The sequence below is a fragment of the Passer montanus genome, unplaced genomic scaffold (assembly GCF_014805655.1).
Source record: "Passer montanus isolate IOZ18808 unplaced genomic scaffold, ASM1480565v1 scaffold101, whole genome shotgun sequence".
Taxonomy (NCBI): Eukaryota; Metazoa; Chordata; class Aves; order Passeriformes; family Passeridae; genus Passer; species Passer montanus.
This window is the reverse complement of record NW_024356616.1, coordinates 1661205-1679208: the sequence shown is the minus strand read 5'-3', so window position 1 is coordinate 1679208 and position 18004 is coordinate 1661205. Positions and strand designations below refer to the sequence as shown.

Here is an 18004-nt window from a genome sequence, read left to right as displayed (position 1 = left end):
GCCCCTGGCAGCAAGGCTTGGAACTGGGGGGGGTCTCTAAGGTCTCTCCCACCCCCCCCATCCCAAATTTTCACCCTTTTTTCCTCCTGCAAGCTGTCAGTAGCCCATCCTCAGGAAAACCAGTGGCCCTGCCTGCTCCCAGCTGGGACTGGAGGGGAGTGGAGAGCAGGATTTCCTCCTGGGAGGGAAACGAGGTGGGGAAAGGAAAGATTTTGTTCCACTCCCAGCAGGAAACACTCCCCAGGGCAGCCTCAGCCTCCACTGGGGGCCAGGCACCTTCTTTTCCCTGTTCACACCACTCTTTTGCAGCCTCCAGCTGCTGCTCCAAGGAGCTGGGACACCCTGGCATTGTCCTCTGGGGCTCCCTGCAGGAGGAAGAAGAAATCCAAGAGCAGAGCTTACGACTAAGCTGCGTCCAGAGCACTTTAATCTCCTCTTGGGCCCTGACCTCACGGCACCCAGTGGAGCTGGGCTGATGCTGGGCCCTGGAAATTTCAAATCCGCTCTGGCTGGGCCTGGCTGGGCTCCTTCCGGCTGCACACGGAGCTCTGAGCACAGACAGCTCCACAAAAATGGTGTTTTCACCAAAATCAAGGGGTTTTGCATAAAGAGGAGCCACCCTGCACCTTTGGTGCCAGGTGTCAGTGAAAACCATGCAAAGAACGTGAAAAAAAAAACAGAAGCAAGAGAGAAGTGAAAACTCAACCTTTTGGGTGTTTTTTAATCCATTTGCTGATTTCACCACACAGAAAATAAAAAAAGAACAGTACAAAGAACTGTAAAAAATTCTGATCCTTCCAAGCAAGGTGCATTGCACTGCAGCAGAAAACAAATCACGTGCTGGTTCAAGCCTAGAAAGTAGGAATATTTGGCAAAAAACCCCTCTGTACCAACAGACAGCATCCGTGGAAAGCACGTGTGTCCAAAGGGAAAAGGTTCTGTGCACCTTGATCCTTTGGGACACGTTGCACAACCACCACAAAACCCAACACACTGGGAGCAAACCCCAGAGGTTTGGGGCAGCCCAGACTGTTGGCACATCACCCTTGGGAAGTGCTGGTGGGGGGATTTTGGGGGAAAAGCCCTCAATTCAGCCTGGTGTGAGATGTGCCTCTCCCCAGACCCACTCAGGAATGCTTGGCTCAGCCTGGGATCCAGGTGCTTGAGGTCCAAAATTCCATTCCCACAGCCTGGGGCAAGAGAGGGGTTGAAACAGCTCCCAGGATAGAAAAGGAAGCAGATGCTGAAAAAATAGAAAGCCTTTCTAAATTATTAATCAGTTTAAAAAACCACAAACCAGGACAAAGCAAGCGTAGAGCACTCACACTCCAAAAAGAGCACACACTCCAAAAAAACATCCTGGCCAGAGCAGGCCAGGAACCCCAGACACTGCAGCAGGGTTTTCTCCCTGCTGTGTCCAAAAGCCACTGTGCCCTCCCCAGGCCTGGCTGACCCCTCAGGAGGCTGTTTTGGGGCAGGAGCTTCCCAGCCTTTTTCCCCAGAGCTGCATTCCCAGCCCTGTTTCCCTTTCCCTCCACCCTCCTGCTCTCCAAACAACTCCTGGAAGTCCTTTTAGCATCCTAGATGTTTCCTAGGGAAACCCTGAGAGCTCTTTAAAGCCAAGGGGGACTCTCAAGCTTGCCAAGAGCCAGCAAAAAGGGAAAGGATGGATGGTTTTAGGGTTTGGAGAAGGCCAAGCCCTCCCTCCCCTCATGGAATGAAGCGTTAGGAAATCAAAAGTAGAGCTGCAGCTTTCACAGTGACCAGCAAACAGCCCTGCCCTTGTGCAAGGTGACCACAGGGCAAGGAGCTGATTGCTCCCCAGCCTGGCAAGGCCAGAAAAAAGCCCCCCAGGAGGGAATTCAACCATTCTGGGACTCTCCCCGTGCAGTCAGTCAGCAAGTGTGGGACTGGCACACGCCTGGCACCTGATGTGGCACAGCTGGGTGCCCACCTGAGCAGCTCTGGGCTCCTCAAATCCTTTTTTTCCCCTGGAAAAACCCAAAGCAGGAGCCAAGCAGGTACTTTGTGCCCTCTCCAGACACCTCTGGGGAGCAGAAGTGCAGGAATGAAAATCACCTCACAGGTGTAAGTGGGGCACCAACCCTTGGGCTGCCCGGTGCCAGCCCAAACTGGAGGGACTGGGAGCTTCCCTCATCCCAAACTCCTCAGGGATTTACATTCCTTCCTTCCCACACCTGACAAGGGCAGGAAGCAATGTTCCCACCTGAATCCCTGACCCACCAGGGCATGGAGCCCCCTCAGCCTGACCCCCTCCACAACCAACACCCCCAGTGCAACAGCTGAACTGGGAGCACTGGGAGGGAAGAGAGCTGCATGGAGCAGGAATCAGAGCTACAAAAACTGCTCCAGCACGGCCAAAGGGGTGTGTGGAAAAAGGGAATCTGGGTGTGAGAGCTGATCAGGGAGAGAAAACCCAAATCTGAGCCTCTGCTGGGTCAGTTCCAAACGAGCACAGGAGAACTCAGATGCTCCCAACCTGAGCATCCAAACCCAGGAGCTGGAGAAGGGGCAGGAGGAGAGCAAGGCAGCTTTGCTCCCAGGCAAGGGACAGTCCCATGGCTCATTGTGCAGCAGATCCTTAATTTCCCCCCCCAGAAGGAGGGGTCAGTCCAGCAGATGGCAAATTCCATTGCATTAGGACACACAAGTTCAGGGTCTGGCTTTTCCAGCAGCCAGACACCCGGGGGGAAAACAAGGCAGCTGGGAAAGGAGCGATTTAGGGAAGTGAGAGGTTTTATCAAGGTGCAGGTGCAAAACAAAAAGCGTTTCCCCTCCTTCCCGTGGACTGGAATCCAGCTGTGGCAGCACTGCATCCCCGCCAGCATCTGAGGAGGAACCTAGAGCTGCAAAGGCAAGAGGAAAGGTTGGGACCTCCTGAAAGCTCAGAATCACTCTGCTGCTCTGCCCAGACCTGAGAAGCAAAGCAAACACAAGCTCTTGCCTTTGTTTTCCTAACTCTCCTCTTCCTATGGCAGAAAATAATGACAGGCACATCTGCCCTGAAGGGCAAGAGGTGGAGCAGGGTTTAAAGGGACTGAAGAAAGGGATTTCTCCCCAAATCCTACCCTTTCTCCCACTAAAATCCTCTCTGACAAGTCGTCTGGATCAGTGCCAAAGCCATTCAGCACAGCCCAACTCTGTGCCCTGGGTCAGCTCTGCCAGCACTTCTCAGTCTTATTTCTCCATTTCCTGGCAAAACCTTGTTTCTGCACCAAACTGTGCTCTCCCAAACTCCTGACTGGGGCTTTGGGACCCTTTCTAATGCAAAGGGACACTATTTTGTGTTTCCAACCCCCACTTTGGGCTGGAATCTCACCTTCTGATCCAGTCTCTGATAATCACCAGATTTGGGCCGTCGACCAGTTTTTGATCTTTTTCCTTCCAGAGCAAAAGCAATGATCTTTGGAGAGAGAAAAATGGAGACAGGGTGAGTGGAACAGCAGCTTCCAGCACAGGTTCACCTCTGGTTTCTTGCTCATCTGCTCCCACAACCCTTTTCCTGTGCCCAAGCATTGAAACATTAAATGCCAGTACTCAACCATTCCTGAGATGGATAAGGAGGTTTGCTCAGCAGAAAACAGAAAGAATTTTCTTTTTTTTAATCCTCCCTCAAAACCAGCTTTATGTGAGAAAAAACAACCCCAACCTCGTGTTGCTGCTACAGAAAACTGCCAGCAGGAAACTGTCAGAGATAAGATGGAGGGATCTCACACCCCTTTGTGGCTTCACCTCTGAAAATCAGCAGCAGAGCTGAGAACACCCAGTTCCCACCAGATCCAGCCCCATTCCTGGCCACAACCCTCCTGCTGCTGTGGGACCACACAAACGTGGATCAAACTGGGAGATACTGGTGAGAAACCAGTCAGGACAGGGGGAAAGGGCTGGTCCCACCTGCCACCAAGATATTTGATGAAAAATCCCTCTGCCCAGGAAGATGAGAAGCTCAGAGGAAAACAAAAACAATATTATCTGATGGCTTCTCCCTGTGTTTTGCAGCTTTGGAATGTGGCAGGTGCATCTTTGGTTGGTTCCATGTGAATTGTTTTTACTTCATGACCAATCCCAGTCCAGCTGTATCAGACTCTGTGGTCTGTCAGGGGTTTTTATTATTCTTTCCTGTCTAGCCTTCTGTCTGCATCGTTTCTCTATAGTTTAGTATAGAATTTTTATTATAATGTCATAATATATTAATATATTATCATATCATTATGATATATTAACGAATATTATGGTTGATGCTTTGTGTGAAGAGACATGAATCTTGACTCCATGTTTCAGAAGGCTGACTTATTATATTATGATATATATTATATTAAAATTATATATTAAAGCTACACTAAAAGAATAGAGAAAAGGATCCATCAGAAGGCTGGAAAGGACAAAAATGGAATGAATAACAAAGGCTTGTGACTCTCAGAGAATCCGAGCTAGCTGATTGTGATTGGCCATTAATTAGAAACAACCAAACACAGCTGCACCTGTTGCATTCCACAGCAGCAGATTGTAATTGCTTATACATTTCTTTCCTGAGGCTCCTCAGCTTCTCAGGAGAAAAATCCTAGCAAAGGACTTTTCATAAAATATAATGGCTACAATATATATTATCCTATAATAATAATAATGATATTTATACAATATATTAATATATTATGATCTATTCAATAATAAATCATCCTTCTAAGAAATATGGGCTCAGATTGCTCTCCCCCCTCCCCCTGGGACCCTCAGCACACACCGAGCCCCAGCAGGGCTGCTCACCTTGCGCTTGTTGTGGTAGGCCACGTACAGGGCAGCCACAATCACAGCCGTGCTCACCAGGTAGGCAAAGAAGTGGCTGCTCTCCGAGCGGGCCCTGGGCAGGGAGGGGACACTCTGGTCCCTGTGCAGGTCCAGGGAGGTGTCACTGCCCTCCTCGGCCTTGGCCACGTCCTCCGCGGCGCTCTCTTCGTTTTCCAAGGAGCTGTCACCGTCCCCGGGGGAGGGAGCTGGCTGTGACACAGGGCCCTGCTCCTCCTGGGGCTGCTGTGCACCATCCTGGCCCTGAGGCTGCTCCTCAGCAGCGCTGCCCTGGCTCTCAGCCTGGGCCTGCTGCCCGCCCTGGCTGCTGGCCCCGTTGCCAGCCTGGTTCCTGCCACTGCTGCCACCCTGGGTGTTGCTCTGGTCCTGGTTGGTGCTGTCCTGGGTGTTGATGTTCTGGGTGTTTCTGCCACTTGTGTTCTTGTCCTTGCCATCACTGCCCTGCTCCTTCTTGCTGTTGTCCTGGTTGTTGCTGTTCTGGTTGGTGCTGTCCTTGTTGGTGCTGCCATTTGTGTTCTCGCCCTTGCCACTGCTCTCCTTGCCCTCCTTGCTGCCCCCGCTGTCAGTGCCCCCTGCCTGGCTGCCACCCTGGCTGTTCTGGCTGACACCATTCTGCTCATTGTTGTTGTTCTGGCTGCCACTTTCGCCATTAGTGCCGGTCCCTGTGTTGCCCTGGCTACCAGTGCCACTGCCTGTGCTGCTCGTGCCTCCAGTGCTGGTCCCTGTGTTGCTCTGGCCATCACTGGCACTGTTTGTGCTGCCCTGGCCATTACTGACACTGTTGGTGCTGCCCTGGCTAACAGTGCCACTGCCTGGGTTGCTCTGGCTATCGGTGCCACTGTTGGTGCTGCTCTGGACACCAGTGCCATCGTTGGTGTTGCCCTGGCCATTACTGACACTGTTGGTGCTGCCCTGGCTAACAGTGCCACTGCCTGGGTTGCTCTGGCTATCGGTGCCACTGTTGGTGCTGCTCTGGACACCAGTGCCATCGTTGGTGTTGCCCTGGCCATTACTGACGTTGGCATTGCCCTGGCCATCGCTGGCACTGTTGGCATTGCCCTGGCCAGCGCTGGCACTGTTGGCATTGCCCTGCCCAGCAGAGCTGCCCGCTGTGCCCTCCTGCCCACCATTGCCTGTGTCACCACCGCTGCTGCTCTGGCTCGCAGCTCCTTGCTGCCCTGCTGCCCCGCTGCTTCCAGCGCTGCCATTGGCACCTTGGCCATCCTGAGCAGCCTCTGAGCCTTTCTGGGACTGTTTCTCCTCCTCCTCCTCGGTGCCCTTTTCAGTCAGGCTGTTGTCCTGCTGGTTGTTTGCCGCGTTCTCATCCGCGCTGCTCGGGTTTGTTTGTGTGTCACCACTGCTGAGCTTCCCCTTGTCGCTCCTCGGTGCCCTTTTCAGTCAGGCTGTTGTCCTGCTGGTTGTTTGCCGCGTTCTCATCCGCGCTGCTCGGGTTTGTTTGTGGGTCACCACTGCTGAGCTTTCCCTTGTTGCTCTGCTCGTTTCCGTTCGCCGTGTGCTCGTGGCTGCCAGCTGCTCCGGCTCCCTCCGAGCCCCCGGGCCCGGTGTGAGAGCTGCCTGTGGTGACAAACACGGGGAGCGTGGTCAGCGGGCACCGGGGGCACCGGGGAGAGCCCCGGGGGGCACAGGGGAGACCCTGAGAGGCACAGGGGAGACCCCGAGGGGTACAGGGGAGACCCCCGGGAGGCAGAGGGGAGACCCCCGGGAGACAGAGGGGAGACCCTGAGGGGCACAGGGGAGACCCCCGGGGGGCACAGGGGACACCCCCGAGGGGCAGAGGGGAGACCCTGAGTGGCACAGGGAGACCCTGAGGGGCACGGGGGAGACCCTGAGAGGCACAGGGGAGACCCCGAGGGGTACAGGGGACACTCCCGAGGGACACACCACCGGAGCCGAGGGGCACGGGGAGCTCGGGGCAGCGGCGCTGCCAAGGGCGGAACCCCGGTGACCCAAGGGCAGCGGGCGCCCCCCACCCAGCGCGGTGCCCGACCCCCCGCCTCTCCCGCCCCAAGGGCTGCGCTGCCCTCTCCCGCCCCCGCGGCAGTGCCGTACCGGCGGCGCAGAGCCCCAGGAGCAGCAGCAGCAGCAGCGGGAGCAGCGGCAGCGCCCGCGGGGCCTCCATGGCGGGCGGGCCCTCAGCGCCGGCTCGGCCGCTTCCCGGCACGGCTCTCGCGAGAGCGAACGGCGCGGAGCGAGAGCGGCCGCGAGGGGGCGGGGTTTGAGCGTTTGGGCGGAGCCTCGGTGTGCGGGGAGGGGATTGGTTGTGGGCGTGGCCGCGAGAGCGGGGCGGGGCTTGTTCCGGCTGGGGGCGGGGCTTGGGAGCCCCTTTGGGGGGCGGTTGGCGCCCCCTGGCGGGCACAGCCGCATTTTGGGGTAAAACTCACAGGTTTGGGGTAAATCCCGCCTGTTTGGGGTAAACCCCGCCGGACTGGGGCAAAACCCGCTGTTCTGGGGTCTGTTTCTGGGCCTGAGATGGGGAGTCAGTGAGGACAGCTGGCAGGAAATCTGGGCTCCTTTTCCTTTTGTTTTTCCTTTGCTCCAGGACAGCTCTGGATGCTGCTTTTGGATAACTTGCTATTTTTTCGGTACTATTTATTTATTTATTTATTTTTAATACCCTCTTGTTTTTCGGATTTAATTTACTTTTTTTTTGATAACCTATTTTTTTTTGTATTCTTTCTTTCTTTATTTATTTTTAATACCCTGTTGTTTTTCGGATTTTATTTACTTTTTTTTTTTTATAACCTGCTATATTTTTTTTAATTATTTATTTATTTATTTTTAATACCCTGTTGTTTTTTGGATTTTATTTACTTTTTTTTTATAACCTGCTATTTTATTTATTTATTTATTTATTTTTAATACCCTGTTGTTTTTCGGATTTTATTTACTTTTTTTTTATAACCTGCTATTTTTTTAAATTTTTTTTTTTTTTATTTATTTTTAATACCCTGTTGTTTTTCGGATTTTATTTACTTTTTTTTTATAACCTGCTATTTTTTTAAATTTTTTTTTTTTTTATTTATTTTTAATACCCTGTTGTTTTTCGGATTTTGTTTACTTTTTTTTTTTATAACCTGCTATTTTTCAGGCATTATTTATTTATTTATTTATTATACCCTGTTGTTTTTCGGATTTTATTTACTTTTTTTTCAGATAACCTGCTATTTTTCAGGCATTATTTATTTATTTATTTTAATACCCTCCTTTTTTTTTTTTTAATTTTATTTACTTTTTTTTCAGATAACCTGCTATTTTTCAGGCATTATTTATTTATTTATTTTAATACCCTCCTTTTTTTTTTTTTAATTTTATTTACTTTTTTTTCAGATAACCTGCTATTTTTCAGGCATTATTTATTTATTTATTTTAATACCCTCCTTTTTTTTTTTTTAATTTTATTTACTTTTTTTTCAGATAACCTGCTATTTTTCAGGCATTATTTATTTATTTATTTTAATACCCTCCTTTTTTTTTTTTTAATTTTTTTTATTTTTTTTTCCGGATAACCTGCTATTTTTCAGGTATTATTTATTTATTTATTTTAATACCCTCCTTTTTTTTTTTTTTAATTTTATTTACTTTTTTTTCCGGATAACCTGCTATTTTTCCGATGCCGTTTCATTTTTTGGGATAACCTGCTGTTTTCCTTTCTCGGCCCGAGCGTGCCTGTCCTGTTCCAGAGCATCAAACTGGCTGTGCCCACCAGCAGGCACCCAGGACGTTTCACTTCTTTCAGTTTCCCTGGTTTAGTCTGTCAAATCTCCCTTCTCCAGGCTGAATATCCATTCTCCAGCAGCAATCACACCCTTCCATGGCTCCACTTAACCCTAAACCACAGGACAAACATCCCAAGGAAACCAGCGGGGACTGGGAACGATCCTGCCTTGGATTGAGGCTGATTTTCTCCTCTCCTGGGTTTCTTTTTCCCCATCCCTGGGGGATCTCAGCTCAGCTCAGCTATCTCCAGCCATCCCTGCTGCCCTGCCCTGCCCGTGCCAGCCTTTCCAAGGAGACCAGACCCGCTGGCCCGGGGATTTTTTGGGATTTTAGCAGAGCACTGAGGCTGTTTCTCCCCCTGCGAGTCAAGAGGGACAGAGCAGAGGCCAAGTTCGTGCCCCTGGGGATGGAATTCTGCCCACAGGAGCAGAATTCCCCTCACCTGGCGGCAGCTGCTGCTCCTGGATCCCGGATTCTGGAATATCCCCCCGAGGACCACGGGACACCCCAACACCTGAGCAGGCTCTCACCTGAGCAGGGCTCTGCATCCCACCTCCAGTTTTGGGGCGTTCCTGGTGCCCTCTGCTCCCCCCAACCCCTGCAGATTCACTTTTTGGGGATGGCTCTTTCCCTGAGCCGGCTGGACAGGCGGATCTGGCCTTAATTAACGCTAATTGGGGTGTTTTACCGCGCTGTCCCCAGGCCTGGTGTCAGGATAATAAAGTCCTCACCTCGCCCCGACGTGTCTGCATCCCCCATCCCGCCCCTTCCCCCCCGAGGGCTAATCTGGGCAGGATAAAGGATCAAAAGGAGAAACAATTAGCAAATGGAAGAATTTAATGATGCTAATTAAAATGTATTAAGTGTAGCCACTGCCTCTGCACCAGCTGCTCTGGCAGGAGCCCTGAGGACGGGAGCAGCAGCCTTACCCCGGACATCTGGCGCTCCCTCCCCTCCAGCCCCCGAAAAAAAAGAGGTTTGAAGAAACCTCGGAGCTCGTGGTGCAGCCCCTAATTAGCTCCATCTCTGCAGGAGACCCCTGGGACCTCATTAGGCTTTTCAATTAGTGCCTGGCCAGCCTGCAGGGGGGCAGGGCTGGGAAGGGAGGGGGGGCTGGGATGGAAAAATCGGGTTTTGGGGGCGGGAGGAGCCCCCAGACCCGAGAGCAGCCCCCCAGGTGCCCCCAGCCCTGGCCAGGCACGCACGGGGCAGTGGCCACGGGACAGCTGGGGAGGGTCCCTGACCTTTTTATGCACTCAGGGAACGGTTTGGGCTGGATGGAATCTTAAAGGTGACCTCGTCCCACGCCCCTGCCATGGCAGGGACACCTCCCACCATCCCAGGTGCTCCAGCCCCAGTGCCCAGCCTGGCCTTGGGCACTGCCAGGGATCCAGGGGCAGCCCCAGCTGCTCTGGGAATTCCATCCCAGCCCCTCCCCACCCTGCCAGGGAACAATTCCTCATTCCCAATCTCCCATCCAGCCCTGCCCTCTGGCAGTGGGAGCCATTCCCTGTGTCTGTCCCTCCGTCCCTCATCCCCAGTCCCTCTCCTGGAGCCCCCTGAGGCACATCCAGAGAGGCTGGGGACTACCCCAGGCCCCCCACATCCCGGGCTGCTGGCTCCATTTCACCTCCTGGCTCTGAGGACAGGCTAAATCCTGGGGAGCATCACCCAAAACTTGTCCAAAGCTGAGCAGTGGAGCCTCCAGACCTCCTGGTCACACCATCCCCAATGGAAACACGCAGGATGTCAGTTTTTTTCCCCACAACAAAGACAAAGCCCAGAGTTTTCCTCTTGTAGAACAACAGAATGGTTCAAGTTGGGAGGGACCTTAAAGAACAACTCGCTGCAGTCCCCTCCTGTGGGCAGACACACCTGTAGAAGTATTCCAGGGGACAAGGAAAACCCATTTTCCGTGGACAGCCACCCTGAATGCAGCATTGTCACCCAGCTGCGGGGGACACGGGTCCCACCATCTGTTCCAGAGGGCACCCAGGGCTGGGGCTCTGCTCCCCTGGTGTCACCTCCTTCCCCAGGAGCAGGGCTTGGTGGCCAATGGCTCCTGGCAGGGATAATCCCACCCTGCCCCAGCCCCAGAGCACCCCGAAAGCTTTGGAACAGATGTTCCTTTTCCGTATGGGAAAACACTGAGGCAAACAAAGGAATATTCTCCTGCTGAAGCCCAACATCTGTTTGAAGCTGTCTGGCTCTGGCTCGGATTTAATCCTTGTGACAGGTCTCTCCATGCCTCTAATGTCCCATGAAATCCAATTCAAGGGGCTGTTTGTGCACAGCCTGCTCCTGGTGCTGGGGAGAGCGGGGCCGCGCGTCCTCCGGGCGCTGCTCACCAAAAAAAAACCACTTTCTTGGAACAGTTTCTCTCAAAAAAGCTCCGTTTTGCCTCTTTTCAAGCCACGGCCACGCACGTTCTGGGTGACACCCTAATCCCCTGTGCCCCAGCTGCACGACACGTGGCTGCTCCTCCCCAGCAGCAATCCTGCTCCAGCCCCGGAATTCACGCAGCTTTTTCTCTCTGGAAGCAGGAAATCTTAAATAATTTGGAATGGAAGCACCTCCCAGATCTGGGGGTGGGCACAGCAGGGATGCTCGGGGCACGGGGAGGATTTGGTGGCACCCAACACCTGTGTGAGCTGCACTCTCTGCTCAGCTCTGGGTGCTCCAAGGTGGCAATTCCAGCTGTCCACACGATGCTCCTCAGCTGGACAGAGCAGCCGTGCTCCTGCTGAGGTCCCACTGCTGCTTGCAAAGGCATCAGGAGCTTTCTCAAGGTTTTGGAGCCAGCCCCAGGTGTGTTCCCAGGACTCACGCGGCTGGGGACTGGCTCAGGTGTGAATTTTGTAGTTCTGCCCATCTCTGGTGTGAAAATCCTCAAATCCAGGTGTTTTCTGCTGCAGATATGGATGCCACATCTGGAAAACACAGACAGATCCTCAGTCCCTGTGAGGTTCCCTTTCCCCTCTACCTGCAGACAGGTGCTCTGCTGCTGCTCCACTTCCTTAAAAATACTTCCCTGGTGGCTTCTCAGCACTGGAAAGGAGAAATGTCACAGCAGAGCATGAGGAAAAAGTGTCACTGATGCCCCAAATGCACCAAAGTCCCACCAGGCCCAGCAGCTACGGGATGGGCTCAGCCACCACCATGCCTGGGAATGGGGGACACCATGCTCCCCAAAATGCAGGAGGGGTGAGGGTGGAGAGCAGCCAGGCAGGGCAGGGAGATCCAGAGGGGATGGAACAGGACTGTGAACCCCGTAAATCAGCTCCAGGCAGGTGCAGCTCCAAGCCAGTCTGCAACAGAAACAAAATCGTGAGTTCCAGGGGGAAAATTGAGTTTTTTCCCTGCTGAAATACCAGGAGAGGGAGGAGTCCTGATACAGCCAATGTGGAACTGACTGAGGACTCCATTTTTTCCCTGCTGAAATACCAGGAGAGGGAGGAGTCCAATGTGGAACTGACTGAGGACTCCCAATGGGTTGAAAATCCATCAGGTTGGTGTTCTGCTGGTCCTTTTTCATCCCTGGTTTGGAAGCAGCAGGCCCAGAGGACCCAGTACACACCAGTAACTCCCAGTCCTCCCCGGCTTCTCAGGCACTGGTTCACCCACCCCCCCGTGTTCTGATGCCTGGGTAACTCCAGCAAGCTGCACACTGCTGGTGGGCACCCCAAAACCCCCCTGAGCCCATCGACAGAGGGGCTGGACCTCAGGAGAAGGAGCGGGATTCCATCCCGAGGTATTTCCCAGGAAGGTGGCAGAGGAACAGTGGCGAGCGCTTCCCACACAGACCACACTCACACCGTGAGCTGCAGCTGTAGTTTTATTTCCTTTTGTGAAAAATAACAGGATTTTGAGGTGATAAAAACACAGCCCCTCCCAGGGCTCAGCCCCAGACCCTGCCCGCCCCGGCGCGAGCGCGGGCAGGAGCAGCACCGACGAGGCAGCATCCCCGGGGCAGGGCCAGCTCCCTGCCAGGACGGAGCTGGGCACGGGGGCAGGATTTTGGGAGCAGATGGAGGCCTTCCTGCTCCTGGAGCCGGGATGGAGTGCCAGTTCCAGTCAACTCCTGCCGTGCCTGGTGCTGGCATCACCGTGCAGGGCTCATCCCCGTGCCCCACGGCAGCGACGGGCACTCAGCTCATCCCAGAGACCCCCATCGTCGGCACCTTGTGGAGGGTCTATTCCATTTTTTTTTTCTTCTCCTTTTTTTTTTTTCTCCTTTTTTTTAATAAAAACAGTCTTTAGGTCGACTGCTGGCAGCAGCTCTGAGCAGAAAGCCCCTTCCTCCAGAGTCTGCTTCCAAAGAGTTCAGAAAGGGTCAAATATTGACCAATAATGATTTTGGCTGCGTTTGAATCTTGATTGTGGCTTCTGCAATGTACAGCGGGGAGGGGGCGCGGGGGCTGGAGGGCAGGGGGGCCAGCGCTGTCCCTCAGTCAGCAGGTTTGGTGACCAGGGACAGCGGCTGCGTCTGCAGCGCGGCCAGGGCGGCCGGCACGGCGCCGGGCGGGGCGGCCAGCAGGGCTGCGGGGCTCACCGAGGCAAAGGGGACAGGCCTGGAGAGCAGCGAGGCCGGGCTGCCGAGGCTGGAGGAGGAGGAGGAGGAGGAAGAGCTGGCTTTGCTGGCGAGGACGGCGAGCTGGGCCCTGGCCTCGGGCTTGGTGGTGAGCGAGAGCGGCTGGGCCTGCTCGGAGTGCGTGGCGGCCGGCGCGGCCGGCGAGGCCAGCGCGGCCGACGGCGTGGCCGGCGAGTCCAGCATGCTGCCGTGGGACGAGGCCGGGCTGGCGCACGGCTTCTCGGCCGGCAGGTAGGGCACGCAGGGCTTCTTGCTCCGGGAGGGCAGCGAGCCTGCTGGGGGGGACGGGCAGGCCGTGAGGGGCACGGCGCGGCGCAGGCCGGGCGGGGGGTACTCACTGTCGGCGTTGGGGGGTACTCACTGTCGGCGTCGTGGCTCTGCTGCTGCTGCTGCTGCTGGGCCAGCTTCTCGCGCTTCCGCTTCTTCTTCTTGCCCTGCAAAAGAGAGTTTGGCTCCTCTCGCAGCTGCTGGGGGGCTGTGGTGAGGAACATGGCTGGCGGAGGAGGTGTAGGGGCTTGGCACTGTCAGTCATGGTCCCAGCAGCCTGGATTCTGTCCCCCGAGCACAGCCAGCACCCCAAATTCTGCCCCCCAAGCACAGCCAGCACCCTGAATTCTGTCCCCGAGCACAACCAGTCCTCTCCAGCACCCCAAACTCTGTCCCTCAAGCACGGCCAGCACCCCCCAGCACCCCAAACTCTGTCCCCTGAGCACAGGCAGCCCCCTTCCCAGAACCCAGACCGCAGGAAGCATAGCCAGCCCCTTCCAGCACCCCGAATTCTGCCCCCCGAGGACAGCCAGTCCCTCCCAGCACCTCAAACTCTGCCCCTCAAGCACAACCAGCCCCCCCCAGCACCCCAAATTCTGCCCCTGAGCACAGCCAGCCTCCCCAGCACCCCAAACTCTGTCCCCTAAGCACAGGCAGCCCCCTTCCCAGAACCCAGACCGCAGGAAGCATAGCCAGCCCCTTCCAGCACCCCGAATTCTGCCCCCCGAGCCCAGCCAGAACCCCAAACTCTGACCCCCAAGCACAGCCAGCCCCTCCCAGTGCCCCAAATTCTTTCCCCTGAGCACAGCCAGCCCCCTCCCAGCAGCCTGACCCTGGGAAGCACAGTCAGCCCCCTCCAGCACCCCAAACTCTGCCCCCGAGCCCAGCCAGCCCCCAGCCCAGCCCCGGGGGTCCCACACGTACGTAGTTGTCCCGCGCCGACCAGGTCGGGTAGAGCTGCGAGTGCAGCTGCCGCTCCTTCCGTGCCAGCTCGTAGTACTTGGCCTGCTCCTCCCGCGAGAGCGAGTGCCACTGCGGGGCAGAGCACGCTGGGGACACCGGGGCCACCCCAGGAACCCCCAGATCCATGCTGGGAACCCCAGAGCCACCCCAGGAACCCCCAGATCCATGCTGGGAACCCCAGAGCCACCCCAGGAACCCCCAGATCCATGCTGGGAACCCCAAAACCAGGCTGGGAACCCCAAAATCCACACTGGAAACCGAAGAGTTGCTCTGGGAATGGACAGATCCACACTGGAGACCTCAGGGCCACTCTGGGAACCCCAAGACCATGTTGGAATCCCCAAATCCACACTGCTGACCCCGAGGACCTGCTGCCCATCCTGCTGGCAGTGCCCAGGGGTGGGGTCTGATCAGTGGGGTGGGAATCCAGGGGCTCTGAGGGGTCCTGGGCTGGCAGTGACCAGGGGTGGGGTCTGATCCAGGGGCAGAGGGAATCCAGGGGCTCTGAGGGGTCCTGGGCTGGTCTGATCCAGGGGCAGAGGGAATCCAGGGGCTCTGAGGGGTCCTGGGCTGGTCTGATCCAGGGGCAGAGGGATTCCAGGGGCTCTGAGGGGTCTCAGGGCTGGCAGTGCCCAGGGGTGGGGTCTGATCAGTGGGGTGGGAATCCAGGGGCTCTGAGGGGTCCTGGGCTGGCAGTGACCAGGGGTGGGGTCTGATCCAGGGGCAGAGGGAATCCAGGGGCTCTGAGGGGTCCTGGGCTGGTCTGATCCAGGGGCAGAGGGAAGCCAGGGGCTCAGGGGGGTCTCAGGGCTGGAGTGCCCAGGTGTCAGGGCTGATCAGAGCAGAGGGAAGCCAGGGGCTCGGGGGTCTGGGGGTCCCCGCCGTACCCGCCGCCCCAGGATCTGGTTGATGGCCGCACTCTCCTTCAGCGTGCACTCAGCCACCACCTTGGCCCTCATCTCCTTCATGTACAGCATGAAGGCATTCAGAGGCTTCTTGATGTGGGGCTTCTTCTCCTCCTCCTTCTTCACCGCCACGGGGGATTTCCTGCCACGGCAAGGAGCGGGATGGGGCGGTCAGGACCCTTCCCCCAGGAGCAGCCCCCACCCCCAGGACCCCCGGCCCCCACTCACGAGCTGCCTGCAGGGCTGGAGCTGGGCTGGGAGGGCTCCTGCTTGACGATGGGTGAGACGATGGTGGGGTGGGGGATGCCCGAGGGGTGCAGCCCGTGCGCGGGCGGCGGGACCATGTGCGGGGAGAAGCGGCTGGACATCAGACTGCAGAGGGGGGACACGCAGGAGGGGGGGTCACAGGCAGCCAAGGACCCCCCCCCGAGCACCTCCTGGCTTCAGAGAGCACCCGCCTCAAGCCAGCCGGGCTGGAAAGGCTGGGGACGTGCTGGAACCCCAAAGGCACGCTGGAAACCCCAGAACTGTGCTGGAACCCCAATGCACCCTGGAAACCCCAAATCCACTCTAGAAACCCCAATGCACCCTGGAAACCCCGAAACTGTGCTGGAACCCATAATCCACCCTGGAAACCCCAAATGCACCCTGGAAACCCCAATCCACTCTAGAAACCCCAAATCCACCCTGGAAACTCCAATCCACCCTAGATACCCCAATTCCACCCTAGATACGCCAATCCACCCTGGAAACCCCAAATCCACTCTAGAAACCTCAATCCACCCTGGAAACCCCAATCCACTCTAGATACCCCAATGCCCCAAATCCACCCTGGAAACTCCAATCCACCCTAGATACCCCAATTCCACCCTAGATACGCCAATCCACCCTGGAAACCCCAAATCCACTCTAGAAACTCCAATCCACCCTGGAAACCCCAATCCACTCTAGAAACCCCAAATCCACCCTGGAAACTCCAATCCACCCTAGATACCCCAATTCCACCCTAGATACGCCAATCCACCCTGGAAACCCCAAATCCACTCTAGAAACTCCAATCCACCCTGGAAACCCCAATCCACTCTAGATACCCCAATGCACCCTGGAAGCCCCAATGCACCCTGGAAATCCCAATGCACCCTGGAAATCCCAAATCCACTCTAGAAACCCCAATCCACCCTGGTAACCCAAATCCACCCTGGAAACCCCAATCCACCCTGGAAACCCCAAATCCTCTCTGCACTCCCCAAAGCCACCCTGAGTCCCCCCGCAAGCCCCCAGGTCCCACCCCAGTTCTGAGATGGTGACACCGCTCCAGCCCCAGCGACGCCCTGAGCCTGTGGGACGTCCCACTCCTCCACCCTGGGGACCACCCTCGCCCTCCGGGGGCATTTTCAGCGTCCTGGCCACGCTCTGTGGGCAGCCAGGTGTCCCAAAGGCAGTGCCAGCTGCGGGGTGGCCCCGAGGGTCCCTGTGCTCCCGAGACCCACCTGGACATGGAGGCGTTCATGGCCAGGGCGGGGTACGGGTGCCGGAAGCCGCCAGCAGGAATGGAGTACACGGGCTGTCCTTGCCTACAAAAACACAAGTTTTAGGGAGAAAAAAGGATCTTTCTGCTTCAGGGGCAACCCTTGGAGTGGCCTTCAGCTGATTTCCAGCTGCCAGGCTCCCAGATTTTCCAGCAGCGGGGAGTCCCTCCCTTCCCACCCCACCAGGAGCCTGCAGAAGTGGAGAGAGCAGGAGGAGGAGGAGGAGGAGGAGGAGGAAGGTCTCAGCGAGGCCCCCAGGGTCCCCGTGCCAGGGCCAGCCCGTCCTTACTGTGGCACCAGCCAGCCCAGCGGGTGTGGCAGCTGCCCCACGGCTCCAGGTGACAGCGGGTAGTAGGGGGGCAGCTCGGGGGGGTGCGGCGGCCGGGGGATCCCTGTGGGGGGAGAGGGGGGGTCAGAACAGGGGCACGCAGCCTCAGAGCCCCCCCTGCCCTCCAGCACCTTTCCCCTGAGCACCCCAGATCCCCCTGAGCACCCCAGCTCCCCTCTTTGAGTACCCCATTTCCCTCTGAGCACCCCACATCCCTCTGAGCACCCCACATTCCCCTCTGAGCACCCCAGATCCCCCTGAGCACCCCAGATACCCTCTGAGCACCCCAGATCCCTCTGAGCACCCCAGATCCCCCCTTGAGCACCCATTTCCCTGCTTTGAGCACCTCAGTTCCCTCTGAGCACCCCAGATCCCCTCTCTGAGTACCCCATTTCCTTCTGAGCACCTCACATCCCTTTGAGCACCCCCTTTCCCTGCCCTCTGAGCACCCCACATTCCCCTCTGAGCACCCCATCTCCCCCTCTGAGCACCCTATTTCCCTGCTTTGAGCACCCCAAGTCCCCCCTTTGAGCAGGTCCCATCACCCAGGCTGGGCAGAGCTGAAACAGCCACAGCAGAGCCCTGGGGGGATCCCCACACCCCAGCCCGAGCTGTCGCTGGGCAAGGACCCCCCCCCCAGTCCCTGCCTGCACCCCCAGCCCCATCCCACAGGCTGGGCTGAGAGGCAGAGGCAGCATCCATGGGAGAGCCCCAAATTCCCAGCCCACTCCCCACAGCTCCCTGTGCTCCCCCAGAGGATGTCCCTCATTCCCTGCTCCCCCAGGTGTCCCCTACCCACGTCCCCCACCCCATTCCCCCTGCTCCCCCAGCTGTGTCCCCCAGTCTTGCTCCCCCAGATGTC

General features: G+C 56.4%; 2 protein-coding genes across 6 annotated transcripts in view; both read right to left on the bottom strand.

The window, feature by feature from the left end:
• Window positions 1-694: 694 nt before the first annotated feature.
• Window positions 695-7046, bottom strand: TGOLN2 (trans-golgi network protein 2). 4 transcript variants are annotated; one of them, XM_039714943.1, is made up of 6 exons: window positions 6892-7046; window positions 6305-6396; window positions 5606-6192; window positions 4783-5575; window positions 3341-3424; window positions 695-2867 (listed from the first exon to the last, which is right to left on the bottom strand). In XM_039714943.1, exons 1-6 carry the CDS (start codon window positions 6959-6961, stop codon window positions 2862-2864), a joined length of 1632 nt encoding a protein of 543 aa, XP_039570877.1. In that variant the 5' UTR covers window positions 6962-7046; the 3' UTR covers window positions 695-2861. The 4 variants fall into 4 exon arrangements, with proteins under 4 accessions (XP_039570877.1, XP_039570868.1, XP_039570895.1 ...); XM_039714934.1 differs by having other exon boundaries at window positions 4783-5583; window positions 5614-6192; XM_039714961.1 differs by having other exon boundaries at window positions 4783-5583; window positions 5734-6192.
• Window positions 7047-12381: 5335 nt separating this feature from the next.
• TCF7L1 (transcription factor 7 like 1) overlaps window positions 12382-18004 on the bottom strand; it is a 16534-nt gene continuing 10911 nt past the window's right edge. Inside the window, exons 5-11 of one of the 2 annotated variants that reach the window (XM_039715104.1) lie at window positions 17104-17206; window positions 16776-16859; window positions 15514-15657; window positions 15268-15427; window positions 14342-14449; window positions 13512-13584; window positions 12382-13422 (exon numbers count right to left, since the gene is read on the bottom strand). In XM_039715104.1, coding sequence (XP_039571038.1) covers window positions 13007-13422; window positions 13512-13584; window positions 14342-14449; window positions 15268-15427; window positions 15514-15657; window positions 16776-16859; window positions 17104-17206 — 1088 coding nt within the window. In that variant the 3' untranslated portion in view covers window positions 12382-13006. Of the gene's footprint in view, window positions 13426-13511; window positions 13585-14341; window positions 14450-15267; window positions 15428-15513; window positions 15658-16775; window positions 16860-17103; window positions 17207-18004 lie in introns of both variants that reach the window. The other variant, XM_039715096.1, reaches the window with a different exon arrangement.

Coding starts and splice junctions, on each gene's coding strand:
- TGOLN2 (XM_039714943.1), bottom strand. CDS start 6,961: ATGGAGGCCCCGCGGGCGCTGCCGCTGCTCCCGCTGCTGCTGCTGCTG. Junction 6,397..6,891: donor CCTGGGGCTCTGCGCCGCCG/GTACGGCACTGC, acceptor TTGTCACCACAG/GCAGCTCTCACACCGGGCCC. Junction 5,576..5,605: donor ACTGTTAGCCAGGGCAGCAC/CAACAGTGTCAG, acceptor CCAGGGCAGCAC/AAACAGTGCCAGTGATGGCC.